The sequence below is a fragment of the Aotus nancymaae genome, unplaced genomic scaffold (assembly GCF_030222135.1).
Source record: "Aotus nancymaae isolate 86718 unplaced genomic scaffold, 86718_ANA_hifiasm-v0.15.2.pri h1tg000039l, whole genome shotgun sequence".
In the NCBI taxonomy this organism is placed as follows: domain Eukaryota; kingdom Metazoa; phylum Chordata; class Mammalia; order Primates; family Aotidae; genus Aotus; species Aotus nancymaae.
In genome coordinates, this window is record NW_026988453.1 from 8,817,020 (window position 1) to 8,842,505 (window position 25,486).

The 25,486-nt window shown below is 40.5% G+C and overlaps 1 protein-coding gene across 1 annotated transcript; it reads right to left on the reverse strand.

Moving 5' to 3' along the window:
* Positions 1 to 3,034: 3,034 nt before the first annotated feature.
* Positions 3,035 to 24,868, reverse strand: ELK4 (ETS transcription factor ELK4). The gene is made up of 5 exons (XM_012459329.3): positions 24,488 to 24,868; positions 17,271 to 17,486; positions 14,255 to 15,127; positions 13,303 to 13,419; positions 3,035 to 11,332 (listed from the first exon to the last, which is right to left on the reverse strand). The coding sequence occupies exons 2-5, from the start codon at positions 17,475 to 17,477 to the stop codon at positions 11,234 to 11,236; spliced, it is 1,296 nt and encodes a 431-aa protein (XP_012314752.1). The 5' UTR covers positions 17,478 to 17,486; positions 24,488 to 24,868; the 3' UTR covers positions 3,035 to 11,233.
* Between the last annotated feature and the right edge of the window lie 618 nt (positions 24,869 to 25,486).

The following is a 25,486-nucleotide window of genomic DNA, read 5'->3' on the forward strand; positions in this document are numbered from 1 at the left end:
TTGGGCATTATCATCTTATGATGCAATCTTGGATGTCAAGAAGGCTGTTAGATATAGAAGTCTAGTTTAAAAGAGAAGTCGAGGCTGAAGATACAAATTTTGTGGTCACAAACATAAAGTATTTAAAGTCATGGGACTAAAATGACACAAGCTACGGAGTGAATGTAGAGATGGTCAGATTGAGCCTTGGGATTCTTCAACAGCTAGAGTTTTAGAAAAAGAACAAGTCCCAGCAGAGCAAATGAGAGAAGCCAGAGAAACAGGAAGTTCAGGAGAAAATGTGATTTCCTGGAGGGCACATGAAGTGTATCTCAAGAAGGAGGAGTAAGTAATCAGTGCTGCCAAGGCCCAATGAACACTAAATGTCAACCACCAGATGTGGCAACATGTAAGGTGACCTTGACTAGAGAAGGTAGTTTCGGTTAATGGTGGTGACACACTCAAAACACATGGTGGTGGCTGATGCCCGTAATCTCAGTGCTTTGGGAGGCCAAGGTGGCAGGATCATTTGAGCCCAGGAGTTTAAGGTTGCAGGGAGTCACGACTGCCCCACTGCAGTCCACCCTGGTGACAGCAAGGCTGACCCCAAAACAAAACAAAAAAATCACATGGGAACCATCCAATGGACTCTGATACTCCAATAACCTCCTAACACCAATGCTTGTCAGTTAACTGGCACAGCTGTTTGAGTTTGCTCTGGTTTCTTTCTTTCTTTTCTTTTTTTTTTTTTTTTTTGAGAGGGAGTTTCACGTTTCACTCTCATTACCCAGTCTGGAGTACAATGGCACGATCTTGGCTCACTGCAACCTCTGCCTCCTGGGTTTAAGCAGTTCTCCTGTCTCAGCCTCCCAAGTAGCTGGGATTACAGGCATGCCTGGCTAATTTTGTATTTTTAATAGAGACCGGGTTTCACCGTGTTGGTCAGGCTAGTCTCGAATTCCTGACCTCTAGCGAGCCACCTGCCTTGGCCTCCCAAAATGCTCAGATTACAGGTGTAAGCTACTGTGCCCAGCCTGCTCCTGCTTTATTTTTCAATAAAATGAAGTCATTTTCATAGACTCCCTGCAGTTATAGGGTGTAGCCCAGTAAGTGCAGTGCTTTGTGGCAAAAATCAATCAATATGAAATCGTGTAACTGTTAATGATTATCTCCTACCTAATAATGCCAGCCCTGGAAAATTACCCAATATTAGGATATTGGTTTGTCATTAGATGCACCTATAAAAACAGAAAGTGCTTGCAAAACAAGTAGGCTTTTTTTTTTTTTTTTTTTTTTTTTTTTGAGACAGAGTCTCAAAAAAAAGACACTCTAACCCAGGCCAGAGTGCAATGGCATGATCTCGATCTCGGCTCACTGCAACCTCTGCCCCCGGGTTCAAGCGATTCTCTTCCCTCAGCCTCCTGAGTAGCTAGGATTATAGGTGTGTACCACCACATCCAGCTAATTTTTTGTATTTTTAGTAGAGATGGGATTTCACCATGTTGGTCAGGCTGGTCTTGAACTCCTGACCTTTTGATCTACCTGCCTCAGCCTCCCAAAGTGCTGGGATTACAGGCGTGAGCCACCATGCCTGGCCACAGACAGGTTTCTCAGAAAAGAAGTAGTGTCAACAGTCAGAAAGGTAAGAAAACAGTGGTGACTTAACTGGCTTTTTAACTGAAGGATTTGGCATTTTGATATTCTAAAATCCATTTTGAATTTCCATGAAGAACCAATTTCCAAAACTTATTTTGCCTCATGGGGCCACTGTCCCAGGTGATACACTCTGATAGCAGTGTGTTAGGAGCACACGGCAGTCCCCATGCGTTAGCACCATACTGGGATGCACATGCTGACTGACCCACCATCCAAAGTGACATTTCACCCATTTCACCAGGGTAGAGAACTGTCCCCCTTGCCTCAGAACACTGTCACTCTATCCTCCTGTGATTTTCATTTAAAGATACAAAACAACTCTCCTGCTGTCATTCTGCCACCTATGAACCCCACTTTTCTTTATGTATATTATTTTGACCCAATTCTGAAAAGGCCTAATTTAATTTACTAAATGAAGTCTAAATTGCTTTTTTTGAGACAGTCTCATTCTGTTGCCCAGGCTGGAGTGCAGTGACATAATCTCAGCTCACTGCAACCTCCGCTTCCCAGGTTCAAGTGATTCTCCTGCCTCAGCCTCCTGAAAAGCTGACATTACAGGCACCTGCCACTGCACCTGGCTAATTTTTTTTGGTAATTTTTAGTAGAGATGGGGTTTCACCATCTTGCCCAGGCTGGTCTTGAACTCCTGACCTCATGATCCACCTGCCTCAGCCTTCCAAAATTTTGGGATTACAGGCATGAGTCACCACACCCGGCCTCTAAAGTGCTTTTCACAAGGGCTAGATAAAACCCTCTGGTTAAAAAAAATTTTTCTGAGACAGGGTCTCGCTCTGTTGCCCAGGCTGGAGTGGAGTGTGATCTCAGCTCATTGCAACCTCTGCCTCCCAAATTCAAGCGATTCTTCTGCCTAAGCCTCCCAAGTAATTGAGACTACAGGTGCACCCCACCACATCTGGCTAATTTTTGTATTTTTAGTAGAGATGGGGTTTTACCATGTTGGTCAGGCTGGTCTCGAACTCCTGACCTCAGGTGATCCACCTGCCTTGGCCTCTCAAAGTGCTGGGATTACAAGTGTGAGCCATCGCACCCAGCTGATTAAATTTTTAAAACCCTTTTTGAATGTAAATAAATTTCAAGTAAAATAAAAAGAGATTCCACATGGTGAATATTTTTTCTAGCTATTCAGTTCTCTTTTAATTCCTTTTATGTGAACAATCATTTTACAATCTCCCCTGTTCACCAACTATCTGAATCTAGACTTTAAACATTTTAATGTAGATAAATATAAATCGTTAAGGCCAGATTTTACTGATAACCACTGGAAAAACAACTCTTTCCTGACCCATAGTTAGCATGGATGAAAACGTTAATACAGAGACTGTAAAGAGACCACCTCAGTGAATGTGAGAGGAGGGAAATGAATAATCAATTCAGAAAATCATTTTGTTAAAAATATTTATTTAAAAAAATACAATTGCTGTCCATATCTAGTTGCACATGTATCTATTAACACATCTGTATAATTTTAGACTTGTAGTAAATTTGCTACAGTGCTTCTGTAAAGCCAGCTTGCATTATACAAAGCATATTCCTCTGTCAGTTCTTACATAAAATAGATTTTTTAAAATGTATATCTTTCCTAAAAGATGCATATTACCATTATAGAATTTAAGAAAATTTTTGCATAAAACCTGGGAAGTGTTAGAAAAAATGATCTCCTGATTGGTCAGAGCAGCCCCTTACTCTGTCTGGAGATGCACTGAATATCAACTACACATTTTTTTTTTCGAGCAGCATATTATTATAAAGCCCTCAAAGTGCTATCGCATCCTTTCCCTCACCTATCTAGACTCTCTATAAAACTTTCTCTGCCGCATACAGACAGAATTCGGCTGTAGCTACAATCATCCTAATCAATCTTAGAGCAGCGTCCCTTTGTTTCCCAACAGGTAAGTCAGACTGCTCAGCCAGGTGATGTGGCAGCTTCCCTCCAGCTGCTTCGTCAATTCAGATGAATTTTAATAAATGTTAGCAGTGACCATTTTAATTTCTTTTTTTAGGAAAAAGAAAAAAAAGGTGCTTTTAACACTCTGAAGGTGCTTTTTATGTCTCCTTAATGTAAATTATGCTGAAATTAACTAAGACGAATTATTAATAACACTTAAACAGTTATCCATTCCTTTGGATAGGTGTGCACTTGCATTATATGTAAGTAGCTCTACCAAGTGTTAGGTACTGAATATGAGATATAGATTTCAATAAAACAGGGAAAAAACAAACAATGGAGTAACTGTCTTCTCAGTTGAGCTGACAGGTTTGAAGAAAGCACTCTGACACGTTCTTACTACCACATATCCCAAACTAAGACATTTACATAAAATCATACATCTCTCCTGGGTTAACACTGACGGAGACACACTGCAACAGTCCCATGGCAGACAGATGCTTTTCTTCTGAATTACAGACTAGCTGAACGAAAATTAAGAGTTTATTATTAAACATCTTTTAATTTTTAAGTGATGTCCATACTTGATGATCCACAAACTGTCACTGCCACTGTGGTTAAATCACTTGGTGTATGGAATTTAAAATAATCTAACCTACAGTTATTTTCCATTAATCAAACTCATCCCTAGTTGTCTCTTAGGAAGGTCTTCTTAAAAGAAGGTCCAATAAGGCTCATGGAAAATTATTAGTTTGTTCTTCAAAATACAAAGTTATACACTCTTATTTTTTAGCCAATCTGATTATTTGGTAAAGAAAGGGCATAATTCTAAGAGACTAATTTTAATCAAAAATTTTTACTTGCCTCAAACTAAAGCTACCCAGTAGCAAAATGACTGGACTCAGTTTCATATTTAATTTTTCCTGCCCACAAAGATAAATGAAACTGTTCAAAGGCAAAAATGAAGAGAGATGATTGTGATTATAAAAGATCCAGGGCCAAACCAAATAAATAGACCTCAAGGAATCAAAAATTAATTGTATTCATTTCTTTTCTATCTTTACATATATGCATCTTAATTCACTAATACTGAACAGGAAGTTCATAAAAATGCTACTCTACCACATAAACAATAAATGTAAGCAATGAATGTACATACAAAGGCCACTGGTTAATACTGCCCCTTAAAACAAAACAATGAAATGTCTTAGAGAGGACTGTGTCCCCTACACAACAGACAATAAGCATAATGACTAAACAGAAAAGAAACTTAAAATTGGGTACTTAACAAATTTAAGTGTAATCTATCAATTGCAAATTATTTTTAAAAATCGTAAATTTCTACAAAGCACAGTATTAAAAGCTTGCAAATTATTTAAAAATAACCTAGCCAAAAGAGCATATCTTAAGAGAGCCTAGAAGAAGGGCTCATTAGGTAACCCATTTATCCCTTCTACAAATACCCTATAGGTTCCAGAAAACATAAACAAGAAATAAACCTTACTTCCCTGACCCTCAATATCCTTAAGTTGAAATTAAACAAACAAAATAATCATTAAGTGCTTCCAGTTATTAAAAATGAAACAGTGCTAATATTGGTGCCCAAGAAAGTGCCAAGTGATTAACACCAATATATGGCATTCCCACCCCTGAACTCTAGGCATTCTTGAATGATTCCACTGGCTAGAACTCTGGGCCAGCCACAGGAAATCCCCACCTCCTCCATGACGCCATCCAGAAGATCCCAGGCCTAAGTGAGCATGGCTCACAATCCTTGGAGGAGAAACCAAACCAGAAGGAGCCTTTATGAAATGGGAAACAAGGCAAAGTTGAGAATATCATTCAGTCCAAGACATTCTACTCTGAGGTTTTGGCTAATGCTAATTATGTACAGTTTAAAAGGATAAGTTAGGCCACAATGCCAGAATTCCTTCACTACTGTATTCAATCCATGGTCAAATCTCTGTACTTTAGAAATACTGCTTCCAGTATAAACCTCCTCTTTAAGAAACTTACAACACAAACTAATAAAGATTTTACACAAAAGCAAACATAAATGTAGGAACTTTAAGAAAGGACATCCTTATTTGCTCACTAATACACGAACCTAAGAGAACAATTTACAATGACTTTGTTTAGAGTATGTCACATGTAAGCAGTGTATTTCTAAAATGCTGGCAAGCAATTCATTTTTAAGGCCTACTGAAATGTGCAAAGCATTAATCTTTAAAAAGTGGCAACTGCAAAGTGCAGCAATTTTATTTTATTTTTTTAGTTTTAGTATAAAATAGACTAGGAGCCATCAATGTATGTTCCCTCTGAAAACAGATTTTCTCACACACACACACACACACACACACACACACACAAATTCAGTCGATACATCAGCATACACTCATACACATATACTTACTAGGCCAATAAATCAGAATGACTTGGAAAGAAATGGTCTAATCTCCCAATTAAGTATTTCAAAGTAAAGTCTTCAACCTCATAAAACTTCCTGATGTGGACTGTACTCAAATGATTAGCACTCAAGAGATTTACTATGTTTGATTGTATCCCTCATGAATTTTCTTTTTAAACGTTTCCTTTAAAATTATGTCAACAACAGCATGAATTTCCTGGTTTCTATAGAAAGTTTAGAGCCAGTATTTCCCCTTTCCTACAAACCACTCTGGATTTTCATCTATCACATTGACTAAGTGTGAATGGTAGCACCTTAGAAATTGCTATTTTCTGGCAGGTTATCAATCTATCACAATTTTTTTTCAGAGAAGTGACTTGAAGAAACTGACAGCTTCAAATGCAACAATTATACTACCATTAACAATTCACCTTTCAGATTTGAAGTGACACGTTCCACCAAGTACAAGAAATAAAATCAAACCATTTTCCTTTTTTAATACACCACCCGCCACAAGAATTCTAGATTCTAAGATTAAAACTTCAACTTTAGTAAGCAGAGTTTTGATGACATAACAGGGGACTTTGTTTCAGGCAACGCCAGCAGCATTAAAACGATAACAAATCATTTATCTGTTGATCCCAAGCCAAGAATATAATTATATTTTCCATAGAACCCACTCTCTGGTCAAAGTATCTGCCGAAGAAAGACAATTATGGCTGACCTCCACACTTCACTTACAATACTATGGACTGAACAATTAACTTCTCAATACTATTTTAGAAATAATGTATTCCATCATACCTTCAGATGACACACTATATCATGAGTAGTCTTTTTATCTTTCCTATTGGTTTGGTAATTCATTTAGAGCTTCATCAGGTTTCTGCATAGAGACCTGCATTTGTCTCCAAACTTGTTTTCACACCTAAGAATGGCACCTAAGCATGATTCTAGATTCCTGGCATGGGTAAATAAAACATATACCATCAGTGAGTTAAAAACAGAAGAGACCTATAAAGAAAAGTATTCCTTCAGATGCTCTAATGGCACAGATTTCAAAAATCAAAAACTTAATGCAGCAAGAAAATGTAACTTGTTATATATTTTAACATAAAGCAACTTGAAATGATTCTAAATTTGTTGGTAAACTATAACATAAGGCCCAAAGAAGTTTGTGAGCAGACCAGTAAAATAAAAATAGAGTCATACCTAACATGAAGATAAGAGACAACGGCTGACAAGAGTGTGAATGAAGCTGTGGAAAACAGGTGGGAATGGATTATTATTTGAAATTTATCAAAAAGAATGTAAAATATCAAAAATTGACAATAAGCTCTCTTGAAAAACTCCAAATCTCTAGGATTTCTCCATATATCACAAGAGGAGCATCATATATTTTTGGAAATTAGACTGAGAATACCCTGAGTCAGCAGTCTTTAGGTACAGTGTGTGCTTCTGGGGGATGCACAAGACAACCAACTGGGGTGTGGGAAGAAAATACGATAACTGCTGCTCAAGATTTACTTTTTATGCCACCCTTCAAGTTTTGTGTATGTTTTATAACGGACATATTACTTTGGTATAGTCGTATATAATTTAACATATACCCATATAAATTTTTAGTAGGGAAAGTTTTACTGATCAAGGTGCATGTTCAGAAAGGCTAGACGCTGCTTTTCTAAAATACTGCTTTTCTAAACCACCGCTTCAGAGGTATTGAGAAGTGGTACTGAGTGGCTCTAAATGTGCTTACATTCACTAAAAACATAAAGCGACCTTTAAGAACCTGAGAATCATAGTAGAAAGTCTAAGATCAGGATGAAACAATGTTGTCAGACTGGACGTCACATGACGCAGGCGTGAATGGAACCGAAGTAATACTATCAACATCCTGGAGTTACAGTTCCAGAATTCCAAACCTCTGATTTATTTATGTCAGTCTTGCCTTTTTAAATCTGTAATATAGTATGTAAATCCTCAAGGAATTTTCCAGTTAAAATAAATCCAGTACCCTAATAGAGGCTCGCAGGCTTACTGTCCCTTTCAAAATTTTAACTGTCAAAATGTGGGGAAAAAATTAAACTCATATTTTAACTCTAAGTAGCTTAAGGTTGACCTTTTAAGGGCCTCTACTTTTTTTTTCCTTATTGTAGTCCTCAAAATCTAGACTGTGTATTAATTAAAAAAAAAAAAAAGGAAATTTCCACCTTTGTTCAAACACATAAAGTATGCCATGAGCAACGTAACATCACAAACGTACTGTGACAAACCATTAATAAAGAAGGCTTACTAAGCCAGGTGTGGTGGCACATGCCTATAGCCTGGCTATGTGGGAGGCTGAGGCAGGAGGACCACTTAAGCCTGGGAGTTTGAGTCCACCCTGGGTAACACACTAAGACTCCATCTCTAAAAAATTTAATTAATTAAAGGATTCCTGAAAGCTTTCATTTCTAGAGAAATAAAAATAAAAAAAATCACTGAACTCAGAAGACATGAGATTTTAATTTTGTATATTTAAAAATCATTACATAAATAAGAAAAAATTATTTTAGAAATTATATGAAAATCCACTCTTGGATGGAGTAAATGCAATGGTTTGCCAGCACTGGCTCTGAGCCAACTGTGCACATCCCTTCTCAACTCTAAGGTAGTAGCTTGAAATCAGCCACAGGGTAATTAATTTATATCAAAGAAATCAGCAAATGCTACAAATTCAGGGCTTCCCCCTCCCCCACCCCAGATATCCTGGTTGTTAAACATTTTCCAGCACACAACTGAGTGGATGGGGCCAGAGCAGAAAGCAAGCTAAGATAGCAGAGAAGATGTCTCAAAACCCCATTCAATCTGCTCCCTTTCTGTAACTTAGGCTACTGGTGCCCAACAGCATTCATCCTGGCAAAGTGACTAGGGATGGATACCAGCTACAGCTACCAATTACAAGTCTCTCCAGTGAAAACTGATCTGAAGTGGTATGTCACACTAAGAATTCTTCGGATATTCAACAGAATATGAAGCTGAGACTTTTCCAGGAAGGAGGTAGTCTATAAACAGAATTGTCTGCCTCATACACTTGCACTAAAGTTGTAAACTTTGACTTAAAAAAGGACACGCACACACATGCTTCTCCGAATCAGTTGATCTCAAAGAGATAGACAGCCTCACACCTCTCAGAGGCTTCAGCTATAGGTTTATGCAAAAAGGACTCACTAAAATGGTTTGCAAGGAAGTTGCTTCTACTGAGTTTCAATGGTGCCCTTGGTTCCAAGGTACCTCTGTACTGAGACAGTTAATTATTAAATATACCGTTTGTGAAAACAAATCAATGGCTTTTCTCCTTTAATTCAAAAAGATAAAATACCTTTGTGCTTTTAAAATTTAACACATCTAGTTAAATCAACCATCTATATTTACTTATTTAATATACAAAATGTTAACCTAATGAAACTATTCCAAAGTGCTTCTGAGAGGTCCAATTTCAAATAGGCATGCAAACTAAATAATTCAATATGGGAAAAAAAAGTCCAATATATCTGTTCCCCATCACTATTAAACACTGCCTTTCAACACTATTATTGCACATCTTCAGCTGATAACCACAAATGAACCACTAAAAAATCTCCAACACTACAGATGATAATGGCAGCTCATTGAATATGTTCCCTCTACTACTAAGTTAGCTAGCACAGATGTCTTCTTATACAAGAACTTCTCTCCACCGGTATATAAGGACATTGAAAGTAAATACCATGCACCTGAAAGATGCTAGTTTGTAACAGTGTCAGTTTGAGCCTTCAAGTCCTTACTCCTTCATTCCATTTAGTTCATGTGATTCTACAGGGTTAGAAGACTAGTTTAACCGGTGGGAGAGGTTGGTGGAGGAGGGCGGTAGTGGTGATGGATGGTGACAACATATAATTTAACCCTGGACTTTAATGCCAAATTTTTCAAAAGACTCCACCACCATGATATTGGTATCAATTCAGTTTGGGGAACCAACAAATCTGTACCTGGCATTGATTACCATACAGTAATATTTTACAAATTTGGTAATGCAGAGATGAAGGCCTACATTTTTTACTACTAATATGAACAATCCAACCCTTTATGTATAAGCATTCCCAAATGAACTCTACTCTTCCCCATTAAAAAAAAAAAAAGTTGAAAGAAATAAGCACATCTTTACTTAGCTACTGACTGGGGAGGCTTCACTTTGAATTCTACCCTCCTAACTGCATCTTTAAAACTATTATAACCTCTAACAACCTGAAACATAAAGGAAAGTTGATCAATATATAGTAGAAAATGAGGTAAAATGAACCGGAAAAAGACAGGGTCCTTCACTCAGTTATCTTCTAATTGAAAAAACCCTATATGTTGTTTCAAGTTACTTGACTGAATCTTTTACTCAGAGATGTCTCAAATATTTAAAACCCAAGTTCATCCTCCTAAAAGTGTTCATTTCCCATGCTACATTTCATGGGCATATAATCATACCACCCAGAGGGCAAGTAACATTTCTGTGCTAGATATGAGGTCCCATATTCTCATTAGATGTTCCAAAAAGTATCCTAAACCCCAGGTCTAAAAAATCTTTCTACATTGAAATAGACTAGCTCCATGCCCTGTTGACAGGTTCAGACAGGATCATACAAATGGCTGAGAGACCCACCCTGAATAAAGGTAAACAAGATGCCTCTTTGGGGAGTTGCTTACGCGTTATAGTTCACACAAAACAATCTCCCCAGTATGACTGCTCCAATCTTACTTTGTATGAATAGGAATGATTATTCTTCCACTGCTTAGGAGTAGCTCACTTTTAGCCATTCAACAGAGCACACTCAGCACTAAAGATGCCAATTCATTTCACTAATATTTCTTTAAATAATAGATTCTAAGCATAATTATTCCTGGCCAAAGGGTCCCAACAGTCAGAAGGAGTAACTTTGTTCTTAATTGCTCTTGCAAAGCATAGCCACTAAACCCCACCAAAAATTTCTTCAGCACAAAGCTCAAAATATTTTGAAAGAAGGAGAAAGAAAAAGAAAAGGAAAAAACAGAGGGAAGTGGAGTCTGGACTCCAATTAAGGCATTTTTATACACACAGTCCAACTTGAGTCCTATTCAAAGAGAATCCTAAAAAGATGTTTTAAATGGGGAACAGCAAAAATCACAATAGTCTATTGTCAGCATCATAGAACTCAATTGCTCACTTCAAATGCAATCATGTTGAATGTCTCTCTGTTTCTTTGTTCCTCAGTTCTCTCATTCCACAAGTGCATAGGTTATGTCTTCTGTAAGTCTGGGGAAAAGGGGCCAGGCGTGGAAGGTCCATCCAGCCCAGACAGAGTGAATGGCCCATGACTGTTCAGTACAGAAGGAAACTGAGAAAGAAAACAAAACACATTAGCATCCTATTACTCAACCCCCAACTTTTACTTTCTGTCCTACTATATTCCCTGAGGCAAAACACAACAGCCTTCTGCAATGGCTCACAGGACAAAGGCAGTGGCTGTTTCTCTGACAGAATATGATGTCATGACAAAAACTAAAAACAAAAATGGTTTGTCCTAACATTAACATTCTCCAACTTACCTCAATGGAGTGAAACAAAGAACCACCTGTACCTTCCTTCATATCCGATGGTACATGGGTTTACAATTAACCTCAAATGAAGGTTTTAGAAAGTTCAAGTAAATAACAGTACGTACTACAGATAAATGACAGTAGGCACCCCAGAGTATAGTTCAATTATGAAGCAAATCACAAACCCTCAAAAACAGACCCAGAAAGGTACAAATAGTTCGTGGATGCTCATCCTAGAAAAGGGTTCCCCATCCAGAATTCTAAGGCTAACTCTATAGGGAGGTTCCAGGCTGGAGCTATAGAAGCACTGTAACTTTGCTTAAGGTCTCAGCTGACTCTATAACTCAATTATCTGCTCATGAGTGGCAATGAAAAAATATATATTAAAAATTCTCAACTTTTTTCTATTCAATAATTTTAAATGTTTGCAAAAAAAAAAAGTAGAAAGATTTTTAATTTTCTTTTCCTCTACCATTTCAATTCTAAAAGAATGAGAAGTTAAATTACAAAATATAAGAAGATCAGAGATAGTCAACCCTGACCTCAGGTGATAAATAAATAAATAGACTGATTCCAAGAAAGCCTTTAAGTTATAAACTTTAGATGTTTTGGGCAAAACAATGGCTAAACCCATTCTTAATGAAAGAACTTTCCTAACATCTTGGTGAAGAGATAACATAATATTCATTTTTTTAAAAAATGTGTATTTAAAACGTTGATAAATTATCAATTCTGAGTAAGGGAGAAATGGGAGTATTTGATATACCATTCTCAAGACCTTTCTCTATTAAAAAAAAAAATCCTTAATTAAAAGAGGGAAACTATGTGCAGAAATCCGCGTGTGTGTGTGTGTGTGTGTGTGTGTGTGTGTGTGTGTGAGAGAGAGAGAGAGAGAGAGAGAGAATGTGCGTGTGTATATGTGTGTGTATATTGGATCAAGCGGTCCTTCCAGCTCAGCCTTGATAGCTGGGGCCACAGGCACATGCTACCATGCCTGACTTAATTTTTTGTTTTTATTTTTAGTACAGACAAGGTCTCCTTACGTTGTCCAGGCTGGTCTCAAACTCCTGAGCTCAAGCAATCCTCCTGCCTCAGCCTCCCAAAGTGCTAAAATTACAGGCATGAGTCAACAGTGCCTGGCCCCCCTTTTTTTGTTTTAATAGAGAATTTCTAGTGATAAAAAATTGGGGTGGGTTCTAAATCTCCTACAGTATTGAACAATTCTTGGTCTAACTTAAGTGTATGTAATAATAATAAAAATGAAACTTTGCTGTGAATATTTATCCAAACTGTTTGCCAGCTAGAAAATTAACATTTGGAAATTCAAAAATAAATCTAAAGAACATTTATTGGGCGGCGCATGATGGCTCACGCCTACAATCCCAGCACTTTGGGAGGCCAAGGTGGGTGGATCACCTGAGGTCAGGAGTTAGAGAACACCCTGGCCAACGTGGTGAAACCCCGTCTCTACTAAAAACACAAAAATTAGCCAAGTGCAGTGGCGCACATCTATAATCTCAGCTACTCAGGAGGCTGAGGCAGGAAAATCACTTGAACCTGGGGTGGAGGTTGCAGTGAGCTGAGATTGTGCCACTGCACTCTATCTAGCCCGGGTGACAAGGTGAGGACTCCATCTCAAAAAAAAAAAAAAGGTATTTATTAAATAGAAGTTTTGTAATGATTAAACATAACAGTGGGACACTGCCTTTTTGCCTATTTCTTCATTTAACATGCTCCAACTACAGAAGACAGACTTTTATAAAATTACCTGGAAAAGCGTGTTAGCACCTTGCAGTCTGGCTGGACTTAGGGGAGCAACAGGACTGAGTGTACTCCAAAAGTGGATACTGGAGAGCAAGGGGCTTGGAGTCAGTATGATGGGTGTCTGCAATACACAACGCAAAAATATTCACTGAATGACTTATCAGGATTATGTTTTATCCTTGAAATAGCATACAAATAACCCAAAACCTAAATATTGCCCTGTCCTCTACTCCAAATATCTCCAAGTCTGAAATTTTATCATGACAAAACTCAAAAATTATCTTTACATGCTAAGAAAGATAAAAATGATAACTACTTTTTTTTTTTAATTGTTATTTCAACAGGTTTTGGGGGTACAGTGGTTTTTGGTTACATGGATGAGTTCTTTAGTGGTAAATTCTGAGATTCTGGTGCTTAACCTCTCTTTTTAAGCCAAAATTTATAGTCTTTCCCAAATAGAAAAACCAACCTGAATTCAGGTACAGAGGAATAATGGGTAACCATGTCACCGACATGTTGTTTTTTTTAATAATGAGGTCTGGGGAGAATCTATTAAAATGTTCTTTGAGATGTGCAAGTTAATAAATAGCTAATGTAACTGTACCAACTTGTTACTCAACATCACACCCATTATTTTTCTTACGGTTCTCAGAACCTACTGTTTTCTAACTTGAGATTATCACTGTTTGTTTTATAGGACTGAGAGAGAGAGAGCGTGTGCACTTTCTTTACAAGGAAACAGAAAATTCAAAATATTTATTTACTTGAAAATACTCCAAACTTTATATTTTAGCAATCCTAATTAAGATGAGAAATGGGGTAACTTTCCATGGTCACACATAACCTTTCTAAGACAAACCTAAATAACAGAAAGCAAACTTGAGTGTATAAATTCTGTATTTGCTTAAAAGGGCAAATAAATGCAAATAATGGTGATACCATAAAGAAAGAGCTACCTGTGAAAAAAATGCTGGTGTAAGAGAGGCTGTAGGGAGAGATGGGCTCAATATTCCCAGTGGGCTTGGATCACTGCTTGTGATCACAAGGGTGGGTGCCAGTTCTAACCCTTTGGGTTTCTTGGATCTTGATGAATTATTTGTTTTGTCCTTTTCTGGCAAGACTGAATCCTGGTCTTTAGGCTCCAGTGACAAGTTCTCTGGAAGTTCCATTGGTTGAGAAGCTACTGAATCAATGTCTGTGTCGATGTCTGGGTGAGAACTCAGTGGTGGTGAAGGTGTTCTGGGAGGTTCCTGCAAAGAAGGAGGTATGGACGAAATGGGTAGTGTGGTGGCAAAAGCAGTTGTTACGCTAGATGCAGAGGTTGGGGCTTCCAGGGAAGGCAGTTTTGGGGAAACCAATGTCTCCAATGCTTGGATAGTTTCTTCTGAAGATGGAGAAATACTTGGGCCAGTTGACATGGTGGTAGCAACAGGTTCAATTGGTGGCTTTTTGGAAGGTGTCGTGACAAATTTGATGACAGATGGTGTGGGCTCCTGAGATTTTTTCTCTGCCAGTTTCTCGGCTGGATTCTCAGTCTTTATCAATTTGAAAAGCTTTACATTGGAGGAGTTCAAAGAGTTGAGAGTAAACGAAGAATATAAACCAGAGTGTATGTAGTCATTTCGGCTAGAAGTCTTGGCACCAGGCTGAGGTGGTTTCTCTTTCCCTCCATTCTCCACATCTTTGGAATTGCTGCTGACTTCACTGAAGTTTAACGTTTCACAGTCACCTTCAATCCTGCCCACTGTCATTGGATCCATGTTCAAAATCTCTGGATAAGAGACAAACTTGTATACAAATTTCTGACCATTCACTTTTTTGATGATATTCTGTAGGTAAAAAAAATAAGCATTCTTATCCTTTCTTATAAACTTATATCCCATAGTTCATGAAAAAGCTGTAGTAATGAGGTTCTCCATTTGAGAAGTAGACATCACTTACTTAAAAGTGTCAAAATCACCTAAATTCATCTAGCCATACCAAACCAGTCCCTACTATTATGGAGAAGTTAAGGCAAGAACACTTAAATGTCTTATTAACAACTGAACTAATATGTTACATAAAAGCTGAAGGATTCTAATTGCTTACCACTCTCAACCAAGTATCTGTATAGGTTAGAACACCCTGCACTGCAATCTCAAACAATTCCAAAGGTACAAACCATACGCATCCTGAGTAAGCAAAAAGGAATTTATTTATGGTTTTTTCTTTTTTTTTTTGAGATAGAGTCTCACTCTGTCACTCAGGCTGGAGTGCAGTGGCGTGATCTCAGCTCACTGCAACCTCTGACTCCCGGGTTCAAGCGATCTCCAGCCTCGGCCTCCCAAAGTGCTGACATTACAGGCGCCAGCCACCGTGACCAGCTGCAAAAAAGGAATCTAGAACATTGTATCTGCTAAGGTTCTTACTTCCTTCAGGAATTCCAGTTTATCTCCAGACAGGAAAGCTGATCAGATCAACCATTAAAGGTGAAAGAGCCAGGCCCGGTGTCTCACACTTTGGGAAGCCAAGGAGGAGGGTGGATTGCCTGATGTCAGTTCAAGACAAGCCTGGACAATATGGTGAAATCCCATCTCTACTAAAAATACAAAAATTAGCCAGGTGTGGTGGTGGGCACCTGTAATCCCAGCTACTCAGGAGGCTGAGGCAGGAGAATCACGGGAACTTGAGAGGCAGAGGTCGCAGTGAGCTGAGATCAGGCCACTGCACTGCAGCCTGGGCAACAGAGCAAGACTTCGTCTCAAAAAAAAAAAAGGTAAAAAAATTTAAGGTCTCAAGATCTCAGCTTCTCATTCTAATTCTATCCTTTGGAGCCATTTATTTTACCTCAGTGCCCAAGAATGAATTCAAAATAATATTAAACAAAAAATGTAATTTTAACTAAAAAACCAACTCTGTGTATTAACAGCTACTACTTAAAGTGTAAGGTGTTAATTTGTGTTCCCTGGGTTAAACTAAAACTAAAAATTAAAATATAAAAACAAGAATATACATGTAGATATACATATGTGTATGTGTGTATATATATGTATGACTTTTTTCTCCCCAAAACAGGGTTACTCATCACTCAGGCTGGAGTGCAGTGGTGTGATCATGGCTCACTGCGACCTCGACCACTTAAGCTTAAGCAATCCTCCTGCCTCAGCCTCCTGAGCACTGGGACTACAGGTGTACATCACCACACCAGGCTGTTTTATTTTTTGTAGAGATAGAGTTTCCCTGTCTTGCCCAGGCTAGTCTCAAGGTCCTGGGCTCAAGCGATCCTCCTGCTTCAGCCTCCCAAAGTGTTGGCATTACAGGCATGAGCCACCACTCCAGGTGTCACTATTTTTAAAGTAAATTATGACACACATGAGAATACACATTTATCCTCAAGAATCTCAAACTGCCTTTGTCCTATTCCAATTCTGTACATACTTTTTCTTTTAAAGACAACTCTAGAAATAAAATACGTGTAATGGAAGTTAATAAGTAAGATTTGGTAGAGATATAGCCAGAACATTTATCCTTTGTATCCTAATTCCAAACTGCTGAAACTACAAAATAAATTGGATTAAAATAAAATAGGATGTTGGTATCTATAACCTTAACAGAAAAGAAGGAATCTTTTTTTTTTTTTTTTTGAGATGGAGTCTCACTCTGTCACCCAGGCTCGAGTGCAATGGTGCAATTTCAGCTCACTGCAACTTCTGCCTCCCAGGTTCAAATGAGTCTCCTGGTTTAGCCTCCTGAGTAGCTGGAATTACAGGTACCCACCACCAAGTCCAGCTAATTTTTTTTTTTGTAGTTTTAGTAGAGACAGGGTTTCACCATGTTGGTCAGGCTGGTCTCGAACTCCTGACCTCGGGTGATCTACCCTCCTTGGCCTCCCAAAGTGCTGGGATTACAGGCATGAGTCACTGCGCCCAGCCAAGAAGGAATTGTTCTTGTCTTGAGGTTCTCTGTATAGTATAAGATCAGGATGTGTACTACCTTTACATAATAGTATCTGAGGGCTCGGCTGAGTTTGTCATAATTCATGTTAGGCTTGTTCTTGCGAATCCCCCAGAGACGAGCCACCTCTTCTGCCTGTAAAAGCTTAAACTGCCCATCATTAGAGGTCCAACAGATCATGTGCTTGTTCTGAGGCTTCTGCAGGAGCTGAAGGAGGAACTGCCACAGGGTGATAGCACTGTCCATAGCAATGAGCTGAAAGAATATAGATATGTGACAATATTAACAGCCAGTACCTATTTAACACTGTACGTCAAGCACTGTTTCAAGTGCTCTAAATGTATTAATTCATTTAATCCCCACATTTCTATAAGGTAGAGACTACTGCATCCTCATTTTACATATGAAAAAAACTGATTCATAAGAGGGTTAAGTAACTTGTCCAAAGTCACCCAAGTAAATGGTGAAGCAAAGATCTAAGCCCAGGCAATCTGGACCCAGAGTCCAAACTCTTAAACATGCCGTGCTGCTTAAGAAATGCCTTAAGCAACAAGCAACTTGCAAGGAAGATAAAGCTAGTTCCCTGAATTATAGGAAAAGACAATGACTGTCAATCACTAGTGACTGTCAATCACTGTTGATACATTTTAATCCTAAAATCTCATTGCTGTATTCTCAGGAGGCCACCATTCCAGCATCTATCTAAATCAACCCAGTCTGTTTATTTGCCTGCGTGCGTGCATGCATGTGTGTGTGTGTGTCTATCTCAGGGTGGCCGAGGGGCTGAGGTGTAGGGAATAATCTACTTTTGCTCCAATTGGTTTCCATTACCATAAATGTCATTTACATACAAACTGGCAGCATTCTGAATTCAGCAAAGTGTTCTCTTAATTTAATTTATAAGTTCTGTCACTGCTCTGTCCACAGGGATTCCATCTGCAAAATTCTCCTTTGATTAGTGACCTTTATGTGATTATCAATACATGGATTGAAGAAAAATCTTTTAATATCTTAAGTTTCAGGATTTCCCTGTTTAGGCCTGAGTGTTTTGATTTTGGCATTATGGGTTTTGGGGGCCAGATATTCTTTGTTGTGGGAAGCTGTCCTGTACACTGCAGTCTGTCTAACAGTATCCCTGGCCTCTACCCACTAGACGCCAGTAGCACCCCCTGCCCCACTGAGACCACCAAAAATATCTCCAGACACTGCCAAATATTCCCCCAGGGGTCAAAGTCATCCCAGTACCTAACCATTGGTTTAGAAAAAGGAGCAGCAAGGAATGCTCTCTCATAAAGGTATTTTCCTCATAGAATTTCAAAACACCTTTCTATTAGGAAGAATTCTTTAGGGCAGAAACTCTGGCCAGATCTGTGTGTGTCCTAAGAATCCTGTGATTGAATACTTCACACACACACACACACACACAAACAAAAAACCTTCCCTTCTCTATCAACTGTGATCTCAACGGATTAGAAAAGAGTTTGAAAACATATTAAATCAATACCATTAAAACATTACAAAAACAGATAAACTGGACAACATCAAAATTTATAACTGTTGTGCTGCAAATGGTGCCAACAAGTGAGAAGACAATCCCCTAAATGGGAGAATATTTTCAAACCATGTATCACGAAGGAGCCTGTATGCAAAATACATGAAGAACACCTACCACTTAAAATAAATTTAAAAAGCAAAGAATTTGAAAAGACATACCAAAGATATACAAATAGCCAATAAACATACAAAAAAATGCTCTATGTTGGCTGAACCTACCCTGTGCATTGGTGCCGCCCCCCGCCCACTCCATCCTGGCTCCCCCGGGTTCCCTCAGCCCAGCCTGGTCCAACCTGTTTCAGTCCAGCCCAGTTCCCGGGAGGATGAAGTTCATGTGCAAAGAAGAACATCCGTTCAAGAAGCGCAAGGGCAAGAAAATCCAAAAGAAATACCAGGACTGGACGTGGTGATAGTAGAAAAGGTTCCCAAAGCTCGGATAGGAGACCTGGACAAAAAGAAATACCTGGTGCCTTCTGATCTCACAGTACTTCTTTTTTTTTTTTTTTTTTTTTGAGACGGGGTCTTGCTCTGTTGCCAGGCTAGACTGCAGTGGTACAATCTTGGCTCACTGTAACCTCCGCCTCCCAGGTTCAAGAGATTCTCTTGCCTCAGCCTGAGTAGCTGGGATTACAGGCGCCCGCCACCTCACCTGGCTAATTTTCAAATTTTTAGTAGAGACAGGGTTTCACCATGTTGGTCAGGCTGGTCTCGAATTCCTGACCTTGTGATCTGCTCACTTCAGCCTCCCAAATTGCTAGGATTACAGGCGTGAGCCACCACACCCGGCCCCAGTTCTACTTCTTGATCTGGAAGTGAATTCATCTCCGAGATGAAGATGCCTTGTTTTTCTTTGTCAACAATGTCATTCCACCCACCAGTGCCACAACGGGTCAGCTCTACCAAGAACTCCATGAAGATGACTTCTTTCTCTACATTGCCTACAGTGATGAAAGTGTCTACGGTCTGTGAAGCTGCTGTCCCTGAGCTGGAGGGGGGTCTCATTCTACAAAGGGAGAGGTGGCCCCCCTTTTGATCTCCTCCTTCTTCTAGCTCAAATACCACCTCCCTTATTCAGGACTGGCACTTCTTAACGTTTGAGGCTTTCTCTCCAGTCTCTCTTAGGAGGGGTAATGGTGGAGTTGGCATCTTGTACCTCTCCTTTATTCCCCTTTCTCTGTCCACCTTTCCCATTCTGCTTTAGACTTCTTGATTGTCAGTCTCTGTCACATCCAATCATTGTTTTGGTTTCTGTTCCCTGACTGCCCAAGTGGCTCAGAACCCAAGCAATCCCTTCCTTTACTACCTTCATTTTTGGGGGAAGTTGGAAGGGATTGAAATTGTGGGGGGAAGGTAGGAGGCACATCAATAAAGAAGAAATCACCAAAAAAAAAAAAAAAAATGCTCTACATCATTAGTTATTAGGGAACTAAAAATCAAAACCACGTAATAAACCACTTCATGCTAACTTGGAAGGCTATAATCAGGAAGACAGACAATAACAAATATTGGCAAAGATGCAGATAAACTGAAGCCCTCGTACATAGCTGGTGGGAATGTGAAATGGTGTAGCCACTTTGGACGAGTTTACCACATGACCCAACAATTCTACTCCTAGGTATATACTCAAAAGAAATGAAAACATATGTCCATACAAAAACTTACAGAGGAATGTTTGTAACAGAATTAATCATAACATCTAAAGAGTAGAAACTAACTAAATGTCCGTCAACTGATGAATGGATAAATAAAATGTGGCACATTCATAATGGGGTATCATTTAGCCATAGAAAGGAATGAGGTACAAACATGCACACAAGGACGAATCATGAAAACATTATGCAAGTGACCAATAGATCCAGTCCACAAAAGATCACATACATATGGTTCCACTTATATGAAATGTCCAGAAGAGGAAAATCCATAGACACAGAAAACAGATCAGTGGTTACTTATGACTAGGAGCTAAAATGGGGAGAACTGAAGTAAGGAATGATAGATACAGTTACAGGGTTTCTTTTGGGGGTGATGAAAATATTAGACTGTGGTGATGTTTACAAACCCCACAGCATACTACACCTAAGTAGGTGAATTTTATGGTACATGAATTATATCTCAATAAAGATGTTTAAAACAGACAAACTTAACAAATATTACAACAGTTAGGTCTGAGAAGACTAATTCTAACAACATTTAACTCACAGAAGATGGAATCCTTAAAGGTCAACTATGCCTACTTCCAAAAACAGAAGAGATAAGAAACTGCAGTGGAAAATAGCTGGGTTTCTATAACTGTTCTAAAACACTCAAAATGTCCTCCAATAATCCTCATGATTATCACTCTCGAGCAGGCTGTACGGAGACAGACATCTAAAGTAGTGATGGGAAAATAACAAAGGATAGAAAGGGAGAGATGCTGCCCATAGTCAGAGTTCATGGAGAAGCTGAGGCCAAGAGTCCCAAGTCTCTTTCACCACAGTCATGTACTGTCCATTAGGGAAACCACTTCCCCAATGGATAAAAGCACTCACATCACTAATTGATGATAAAAAAGCATTACATATTAGATAATAATAACCCACAAATATAAAGTGCTACCTTAATGCTAAATAACCATGCCCGCTAGAAATCACAGCTCCCCATAGCTTCACTTAAGCTGGGTTAAAACAGTGGTTTTATACTATATCCGCTAAGTATGGTGGAGGCAGGCAGGGGTTATCCTGTTAGGTCTGAGTTTACCTGACAGACCTTTCTTTCTTCTGATGATGCCTAATGATGGCAAGTTACTGTTCTACTAGTTTTCCCATTTAAACAATTATTTATAATCTAATCCTGTTAAAACTATTCTCTAGTAAATGTTATGCAAATAACTCAATTTCCACATTTCCAGACATCACCTTCATATAAGACCGCTTATGGGGTGCAGTATGAATCCATTTGTGAGATGATGATGAAGGAAAGACAGGCAGAGAATGGGAGTCTCCAGTCTACACAAATGTGGTGCCTATTATTCCATTTGTTTTTGAAAAAAATTCCAAAACCTGAATTCTAGGATCTGAATACCTATCATGTAGATAACATTTGAGCCCTACAAGTTTAAAGCTTCAGGTATCCATCTAAAATGACAAAAATAACAAATGTCTCCATAATGAGTACCCAAGGAGATTCCCAAAATACAGGTGTTCTCCAGATGGTGCCAGTTAAACTTGCACCTTCCCTGTTGGTTATCAGTGGAGCAGCACATATTGAGTCAAATGCTGGTGAGCTGTTGGCTGCTGCAGGGTAGAACCAAGCTGTTGTGGAAAATGCTGATGCTTCTTTAGCGTCTACGGTGTGTCTAGATAGAAGGCTGTGGACAGTAAAAGAAAAATGGCTTTGAGGTTTTAGATTGAAGTACTGGAAATGAATTTTGAGAAAATCAAAGATATAAAACAGACATCTTCAGTGGGTACTTTAAAGGAGTATTAATTCAATTATGATATCGTGACTTTTGATTGCAAAGCTGGCAAACGTCTTGGTAGTTAAGTCAAAACTCTTCATTTTAGTTTCCAAAAGTGTGGTATTAACTATGATCTTCAATGATTTCATCAGATATAAAAGAGAGCTGGCTGAGCACAGAGGTTTACACCTATAATCCCAGCACTTTGGGAGGCCAAGGAGGGCAGATCACTTGATATCAGGGGTTCCAGACCAGCCTGGCAAATGGTGGAACAATCCCAGCTACTTGGGAGGCCAAGGCAGGAGAATCATTTGAACCCGGGAGGCAGAGGCTGCAGTGAGCTGAAATCACTCCACTGCACTCCAGCCTGGGTGAAAGAGCAAGACCAGATCATGTTTCCAAAAAAAAAATGCTAAATGAAGAAAACCCCGTAAGACAGTTATTAAAAATCACAGGGTGGCTTCATGCCTGTAATCCCAGCACTTCGGGAGGCTAAGGCGGAAGCCTGAGCTCAGGAGTTCGCGACCAACCTGGGCAACATGTTGAAACCCTGCCTCTACCAAAAACACAAAAATTAGCCAGGCATATTCTGCGTGACTACTTGGGAGGCTGAGCTGGGAGGATGGCTTCAGCCTGTGAGGTTGAGGTTGGAGTGAGGAGAGACATCACTGCACTCCAGCCTGGTCAACAGACTGAGACCTCGTCTCAAACAAAAACAAAACAAAATACCTTTTAGTCTTGTTACCGATCCAAAAAAGAGGGAAAACACTTAATTTTCATTCTCACAAGAATCCTGAGCTTTCTACAACTGCAGTTTTAAAACTTTAAATTTATAACAAAAGAAGAAAATACTTAACTGGTCCAAATGAAGGAATCTGATTTTTGAGGGGGTAAAGGCTGAAAACATAATTGATTTTAACACTTCAAACATAGATCAGTCTCTGGGCTAAATTGAAAGGGAGCATGCTGAAGTAATGTATTAAGGAAAAGAAGTCTCTATTAAATAAAACCTTTTCCATCCTAAACATGTTTATAATACACACAGTCCAGTTGCTGTGGTGACCCATAGCCCAACTATTTTTCAGAGACAGTAGCTAAGACCCAAAAAAATAAAAAGTCCCCAAATTTTCTTTAGCCTGCTACTTACATCAAACAAAACCAAGTTATGAAATGTATGAAGCCTACGAAATCAAAATAATCACCGTTGTCAAAAAGTAACCAGACGTTTTTAACTACACAGGCTCCTAAAAAATAGTCTGTGTAGGGTCCTGTATAGTTGTTACAATATTCTTACAATAAAACTTGAAGACTACTTCACTAGGAATGAACAGATTCCACTTACACAGTTTTAATGTTTAAGTAAAATCAAAGAGGACAGTGTTCCTGAAGGGAAAATATTGGATCATACTACATTTTAACGAAAACACGTCTGCCAAGACTAAATATTGAAGCACCAAGTTTTCCAAGCCGTGGGGGGTGGGAAAAAAGGAGAGAGGACCTCATCTGTCAACCAAAGAGATGGGCAAACCATTCTGATGAGGCATTAAAACTCCAGAATATTTAATTCCCCAAACTTCAAATAGCAATTGCTAGAGAAAAAGCCAAGTGTGTACTTTTGACTACTTCAGTCAACATCCCTTACTTCCTTCCGAAGCCAGTTAGCATCCCACCCGGAAAGATGTTTCCAATTTATCTTCCCAGGAATAAAGCTACCAGCCTCAATGCAGCTGTGCACGAGGCAGAAAGTAAAGTGGGCCGGGGGGCCGCTAGAGCGAAATTGAAAAAGAAATGAAACTCGACACCGGATGAATAGCGAGCTTGGGGAGAGGAAGAAACACTGACGGCCGCGTGTGCCCTACAGATCAAAGTCCGGGGAAAGAGGTGCAACCTCGCCGGGCCTTGGTAAGCACTGAATTACCGTACTTTCATTTTCCCACTTCCTGTCACTACAGAAAGTTAGAATTGCGCCCCTCCTCCCCACCCACGCCAAAAAAAAAACGCCGCCACCTTTCGCCCACGGGATCTCGGGGGACCAAATAGGAGGCGACGAGAGCGGAGCGGTGCGCTCCCGCGTCCACCTGCGCGCCGCGGTACCCGGCGGGCCGGGGGCGGACCCGAGGGGAGCGCGCGTCCGGCCCCCACCACCACTTCCTGTTGTGCCGCGCGCCCCTCGGCCCTGGCACTGGCCCCCGCCCCCGCCCCCGCTCCCGGCCGGTGGGGCTGCGGCCGCTAGATCCCGAGGGGGCGCGCGGGGCCGGCTGCTCACCGACGCTGCGCACGGGGCTCCCCCTTAGTCTCCGCCTCGAACACGATGCGCCTCTCTGCCCTCAGCCTCCTCCTCACGCTGGAAACTCGAGGACAGCGCGGCAGCCACTGAGACCCCCGCGGCGGAGCCAGAGAAGGCGGCGGCGGCCGAGCCGAGCCCGCCGGGTGCCCGCAGCTGCCCGCATCTCCAGCCGCCGCGGCTCCTCGCGCCCCGCCCTCGCACGCGGCAGCGGCGGCGGCAGCGGCGGCGCGGGTCTTGGCGCCGCTACACGCCAGGCGCGCGCTCGGGGCGTTTCTCGCAGCGGCCGGGCCTGCCAGGCACTCCGCGGCCGCCGCCACTCTCAAACCCCCCGGCTGCTCCAGGGTCCCTCCCAGATGCCGTAGTCTCCAACGTCACTTCCGGGGGCGGGGCCGTGACCCCCGAAGGGCGTTGTGAGCTGCGGTTGCAGGCAAGCCCGGGTTTGGCGTAGCCGGAGGTTGCAGCGAGGGCGCCTCCTGCAGTCCACTTGCCGCTCTCTGCCCAGTTGCTTCCAGTTCCCTGAGGCACCGGTCCGGAACCCGCCAGGACTCACGCTGCCGTCTGGGCCGGGACATCGGACTCCTCAGGGGCGCGCTACGTTCTTCTCGGTCGGAGGGAAGAGGTGGCGCTCGCGGAGCAGCGTGCTAGGGACCACTTCTGTTAGTGCCAAGCTCAGGCGAGAGGCTTCTCCCTCCTGTTGCCACTCGTCCTCCTTACCACTCGCTGTTAAGAAGTTGGCGCCGTCACAGCTTTCTCACCGAAGTGCCAGATCCCAGGATACTACAAACACTTGATAAATACTTAAAAGCACTGAGACTTTCTAGCCTGGGTACTGACAAATGGAAGGGCTGGAGTCGTGGGAAAATCTTGCTCTGGCGATGGAGGCAGCGACCAAAAATCCATTCGTGACTCTACCCCTCTCTAACTCACCAAGTTTAAGCAACTTTAACCTCTCTAAAACACCGTCATCATCTATAAAAT